This window comes from Acanthisitta chloris, unplaced genomic scaffold (genome assembly GCF_000695815.1).
Source record: "Acanthisitta chloris isolate BGI_N310 unplaced genomic scaffold, ASM69581v1 scaffold11657, whole genome shotgun sequence".
NCBI classification, from domain to species: domain Eukaryota; kingdom Metazoa; phylum Chordata; class Aves; order Passeriformes; family Acanthisittidae; genus Acanthisitta; species Acanthisitta chloris.
The window spans coordinates 49016-55384 of NW_008683231.1; the positions used below are offsets into that span (position 1 = coordinate 49016).

Here is a 6369-nt window from a genome sequence, read left to right on the forward strand (position 1 = left end):
AGGCTGACCCGCCCCAACTCTCTCAGCCTCTCCTCGTAGGGAAGGTGCTGCAGTTTTGTGGCCTCCTCTGTACTTGCTCCAACAGTTCTATGTCCTTCTGATTTTGGGGACACCAGAGCTGTGTGCAGCACTCCAGGTGGGGCCTCACAAGAGAAGGGCAGAAGGGGACCATCTTGCTAGTGGCTTGATGTAACCTTATTTTTAATTCCTCTGGGTTGCTGCAGCTATTACAAAATTTGGGCAGCAACAGTCCTGACATAGGACATAATTACAGGATTGTGTCAGGCAGATGGTTACAATATGGATGGGAATTGAGGTTTTTGCCAGGAAGGAGTCATCGTTGTGGTGTTCCTTAAATGTCTGGGAAGTATGCTGAGGGATTCTTCATTGCTTAAGTTGCTTTATAATAGTGGAGCTTTGTACATATTTCTGTTAGGGCTTTATCATCCAAGAACAAGCAGAAGGTCTTGTACGTGCCTTCAGTGTAAACCTATCTCAGCAGGATACTGCTATCTGCTTCCCCAAAAGCAGTGGTCTGGTTAGCATTACAGCTCTGGGAAGCATAAACAAAGATCAGCCTAACAGCTTGCTGGATGTGACTGAACACAAGATTAGCTAAAGCTACTAGCACAGCACTTAAATGTCCAGTGTTTGGAAAAGAGGCTTAAAATTAACACAGTGTGCCCCTAATATGGCCAGCTGGGGAAATCTCTGAACTTTGTCTTGTAGAAGTATTTTCCAGCTGCCTTTCCACCTCACCTGTGGTCCCTGCTGTGAAACCATGTGTTTCTGTAATCTGCTGTCAGAGCTTTCAGAAGGTGTTTGCACAACTCAATTTCTTGCCTGAGTTTCCAGGTAAGGGCTGGTTTCACTGAGCCCTCAATGCTGAAAAGCCTTCTCCCTTGCTGTGTGTGTTGAGGAGGGCTTTGTGCACACTGACTTTCATAGGATCACCAAGATTAGAAGAGACTTTTAAGATCATCAAGTCCAACCATCACCAGTCACTGCTGGAACCACCTAAACCATACCCTCCGGTGCCAGATCCAGACACCTCTTAAACACTTCCAGGGATGGTGACTCCACCACCTCCCTGAGAAACATATTTAAATGCCTGACCATTGGAATATGGCCTTACCTGTCATGGGCCATGGATTCTTTAGCTGAATGGGCCAGGGCTGGTATCTGTACACAGAGTGCCCATGTGGGTGGTGGCTGCACAGTGCTGGTCCAGGACGTGTCCTGTGCACACATAATGAGAGCTGGGATGTCCCCAGAGCCTGATCAGGAAAAGTGTGGTCAGCAGGACCAGAGAGGTGATTCTGCCACTGACTTGGTGCTGGTGAGGCCACACCTTGAGTACTGTGTGCAGTTCTGGGCCCCTCAGTTCAGGAAGGATATTGAGGTGCTGGAGCAGGTCCAGAGTGAAGGGACTCGAGCACAGGTGCCACGAGGAGAGGCTGAGGGAGCTGGGGTTATTTAGCCTGAAGAAGAGGAGGCTCAGGGGAGACCTTATCACCCTCTACAACTCCCTGAAAGGAGGTTGTAGGCAGGTGGGGGTTGGTCTCTTCTCCCAGGCAACCAGCAGGAGGACAAGAGGGCACAGTCTCAAGCTCTGCCAGGGGTGGTTTAGGCTGGATATTGGGAAGAGAATTTTTTACAGAGAGAGTGATCAGGCACTGGAATGGGCTGCCCAGGGAGGTGGTGGGTTCACCATCCCTGGAGGTTTTCAAGATGAGACTGGATGTGGCACTTAGTCTAGTAACCACAGTAGGGTTGGACTTGATGATCTTGGTGTTTTCCAACCCAGTTGATTCTATGATTCTATGAAATCTTCTTGCTCAAAAATTTGTGATGTTTTTAGAGGCTTCTGCTGGCCTTTTGCTTCTGAGTTTTGCAGTCTTTTGACAACTACTCTAAGCATCTCCTCTGAACAGGAGTATTCTCCTGTTTCAGAAGAGAGCAAGACTCTGTACTACATGTAATCCCGAGTGAAATACTCAGATAAACACTTACTCTTTATGATAGTCACACAGACATCATCATTCTTCAGGTAAAGCTATGATTTAGATTGAACTTTCCTTTTAAAAAAAAAAATCCAAACATGCAATTTCCAAAGTCTGTCTATTCCCCACTCTTTCTGATCCCTGTTTATAAAGCAGGTCTGTCTTGAGTTGCATTTAGCGTGTTTTAAGAGTGAGCTGTAGTAAAGGGAAGTATTTGATTTACAAGGATCAGATAGGTCTCTCTGTAAACTTCCTGTGTTCCCCAGCATCTGGAAAAGCATATGGGTCAAACCTTCTCACTTATTCTAAGCAGCTTGCTGTTACTTCCCCATAGCTGTGGTGGCTTTGGGGAAGTAGAGTCTGCACCCAAATCTGCCAGAACTCATTACAGGTCTTAATCTCAGATCAGACCTTTCTTCCGTGCTTGAAACTGCAAATGGAAACCTGGAACGCATTTATTTCTGTAATCCTAAACCACAGCTTTTAACAGTTCTAAGGGCCATTTCAGACCGAGTGTATTCAGCTCCCAGTGAAGAGAAACCCTGTGTTTAGGGTGGGTATTGTGGATAACTGTAAGAAGTTAGACAGATATACCAGACTCTGAAGGGGTTCCTGTGTTTTTGTTTTGGGGTTTTTTTTGAGTGGTAGAAACACAGGTTTTAGTAGGTTCACATTGTTTGTATTTTCAGTAGTTGTATAGCATCTGAATTATTTCAAAGATATATTTAAAATCTGTTCTTGTGCATGTTGAAAGAATGGTAGGATTAAAACTGACTTAAATCAGGAGCCAGAAGTTGAAGAAGGGGCAGTTGTATCAGGCTGCAAATTCCCTGGAGGCATTTTCCAGAGCGAATTACTTTATTTAAGTAAACTTATTTTACAATACTATTATCAAAAAAACATAAAAAAATTATATTTTTTATCCCCATCTGAGATGCTGCAGTTACAAACACAAACAGCAACTACTGAGCTCATTTTGTAGGAACTTAGTATGTGTGTAGCTTTTGAGTTTCTGTAAAGGCAGAAGCTGACCCTTTGGTCTACTAACATGGGCAATCAGTCATAGCTAGCTGCAGTATTTGTAACACTGTAGGTGTTTCCTGTGAGGATGTGGAAATAGGGAATACCACAAAATAGCTTCCCTGTTTTGCTTACCAAGCAAGAATAATACATGCCTGGATTCACACTGATAAGGGTTAGCTCCCAGCAATCCGCATGGGCCAGAGGAGTGCAGGCGCTGACGAAGTGGAAGAACAAGTCTCCAGTGCAAAGCTGGTTAAGCAGCCTCATAGGAGACCTTGCCTTGGAATAGTCAGGCTCTGTATCTACAGCTGCTGCTTTACTGCTCCTTGAACTTGTGGGGACTCTGACTCTCTTTACTTCTAGCACCCAGGGCAGTATTTGCTCTTGACTGTGAAAGGGAGGTTCTGCTAAGCTCCCAGGCATGTAAGAGTGCTTTTTTTCTTAATTGTTCCCATTTCCACTAGGTGAAACTATTCATATCACTGTCCCTGCAGTGATTGCTGGCTGAGAGCTAATTTGAAGTATTTGGAAATAATAAATTGGCCTAAAAACATTGTTTGGATGTTGACTCCTCTTCTGCTGTTCACGTGCTGTGGTGACTGATGCTCTGGCAGCTTCTGCATGAACATGATCTCAGAAAGAAATGGAGGTGCTGAGCTACTTCCCTGAATCTAGGAACAGAGGTGTTATAATACACGTGACAAAATTATAGAACTGAAGAAGTGTATTTTCCAGAGATATTCCTTGTGTGGAAGTAAATTTTACTGAGATTGTGGTTTTTAAGACTTTTTGCTTTTTTTTAAAAAGTTTAATTGTTGCACCTGAGATTTGTTGCTGTCTGGGTTAATACTATACAAAATCATAATGCCATAATAAAAGCATAGAGCTAAATTCACTTTTCCCTGGATATTTTAACCATCGTTAGATAAATATTGGACTGACTTCTAATTTTTGACATCAGAAAATAAAGGAAAGGATCAAGACAACTGTTTAAGCTGCTAAGACATAAAGCTATCAGATAGAAAGAATACAGCCCATCTGTGTTGTAATAGTAGTAATTGATGTGATGGATAATAAGGATGATATTACTTGGTACAAAGCAAATTGCAAAGATGGTAAGGATCAAAAGACTGACTTTAACATACCAGAACCATTCATGAGTCTTGAGTGTTCGTATAATTGAGACGTAGCAGAAAACAATAGTTGCAAGAGGTATTAAAAACCCAAACACAACTAAAGAAACATAGTAGTAGAACTGGAAGGAAGATATGATTTCACAGGCATTGTGCACGTCGTGACAGGTGTAGATGTCCAGTTGCTTCACATAATAGCTTTGCTGCATGATACAAAGTGGGAGCATATACAAGAAGACGATGGTCCACACAGCAGCACATGCCACGATGGCATAGGCACGTTTGGGTAGGCTCTTGTAGGTGAAGGGGTGGACAATGGCAATGTAGCGGCTGACACTGATGCAGGTGAGCAGCAGAATGGAGCAGTACATGTTGCCATAAAACACCGCAGTGGCAGCCCGACACATCATCTCCCCAAATATCCAATTGTTCCCGTTGATGTGGTATGCTATCTTGAAGGGCAGCATGATGCAGAAGAGCAGATCTGAAATGGCCAAGTTTGTGTAGAGGATAGCTGTGCATACAGAGCGGATCCTGAAGATTAGCATCCACAGAATGACGGCGTTAGATGGTACACCCAATAAAACAGCACTGAGGTAGACTGCAGGTATTAGCTTGGTGCTCAGAGAGCTGGTCAGGTACTCCAGCGTGGTGTTGTTCACTTCTGTTAATGTGGAGTCGTTTGACTTTTTGGATGTACATTTGTTTTCTCTGATGTGGATGGTTGTTGTCTCCCCTTCAATAGCGTAAGGGGGAATGTAATCGTAGTCTCTTGCTGAAATTCCACGGAAAGTCTTGATGAGAGACACAGTTTTAATTGCAGAGCCATTCAGTGAAAATCCTGAAGCTTAAAAAAGAAAGTATTAAAATATTTAAAGAGGAAAAACTACTGGATTAGCAACATGATTCACCTTTGTGCGATGGTCTAGTAACTATGGTAGGGTTGGACTCGATGATCTTTGAGGTCTTTTCCAACCCATTTGATTCTATGATTCTATGATCTCCACGTGAAAAGCAATAGCTGTTGAAAAGATTTGGTGATGTTCTCCTTTGATCTGGGTGTTCATATCAAATGTACTGAGAATGGTCTTGCCTTGTCATTTCATGCCCAATCCCTAAAATTCATCATTAATTTGAAAACAAAGAATAAAAATCTGATCTAAATAAGACTTCCTAGACTATAGGTTTCTGCAATGATCTTTCTGCATTTTGTATGTTTTCAGCAATCTGAGGTGAAACGTATCATCCTCTTCTGAAGTCTTTATGACCTGTGGAGGGTTTTTCCCAGTAGTGGTGGTGTTGGCAATTCATCATGTAAGCATCTGCCTTGTTTTAGGCTCGATCACAATTTCCAAAGGAAACAGCATGACTGTCCTTGTCATTTCATCTATGAGATGCATGACTGCAAAAGATGCAAAATGCACTGTCTTGCCTAGGACAGGCTGAAACTCTCAAATCAGAAAACTGAAATAACCCTCATATTTTTTGGTCTCACATATCAAATTAGTGTTAATCTTCAGCTTCTGGTTAAAGCAAACCAGATTTTTTTCAGTTCCTTGTACCTGAGGAGGGGCAGTTAGCCCTGAGAGCTGAAAGCAAATGGTTGGGCCGGTATTTAGTGTAATTTATTGGGTAGTGAATAAAACTTTTCAAGTAGCAGGAAAACTTTCAGTGAGTAAATATTGTTAGCATGTGGGCAAAGCCAATAAACCCACTTTTTTTAATGGCTGTTCCTCAGTCTTTAGTAGAGGACTTTGTACACTCATTGATGTTTCCACATGAAGCACAAATATGTTCAAAATGCTTTCTAACCCGATGTGTTGTAGAACAGATTTTGCAGAGTAAACAGCTGTGGAAGTAGTTTTGTAACTTAAAAAACTTCTGAGCTGTGCTTTAATGAAAAAAGGCTTGTTGTGAAGCTTAGAGGGTGTGTCATGAAGCTGGAATTCAGGCGCAAATTGAAAATTGGACCTTTTTTTTATGTTTCCTTATTCAAATAGCATTTGGCAAACAGTTTTATCAATGCTCACTAGTAGATTTATGGTAGAGTGTTTTGATACCATAATTAGCAGACTGCATCCCTTTTAGTAATTTTTTGGTGGTTAATCCAGAAAATTAGTTTTAACCACCCTTTAAAAGTTGTATATATGCATGGATATGCATATGTCTATGTAGTGTGTATATGTAAATAGAGAGATATATCTAGATAG

At 42.0% G+C, this 6369-nt stretch overlaps 2 protein-coding genes across 2 annotated transcripts in view; one reads left to right on the plus strand and one right to left on the minus strand.

Annotated features, from left to right (window-relative positions):
• LOC103806168 (ras GTPase-activating-like protein IQGAP1) overlaps positions 1 to 1982 on the plus strand; it is a gene marked incomplete at its 5' end in the record, with an annotated part of 26366 nt that extends 24384 nt beyond the window's left edge. The window contains one exon of the mRNA XM_009078848.1: positions 1935 to 1982. Within this exon, the coding sequence (XP_009077096.1) occupies positions 1935 to 1982 (48 nt within the window). The remainder of the gene's footprint in view (positions 1 to 1934) is intronic.
• Positions 1983 to 3918: 1936 nt separating this feature from the next.
• On the minus strand, positions 3919 to 5006 carry F2RL2 (coagulation factor II (thrombin) receptor-like 2; the record flags this gene model as incomplete). Its single annotated transcript, XM_009078849.1, has 1 exon — positions 3919 to 5006. A coding segment is annotated over one exon (1088 nt), but the record flags the coding sequence as incomplete, so codon positions are not given.
• Positions 5007 to 6369: the final 1363 nt, after the last annotated feature.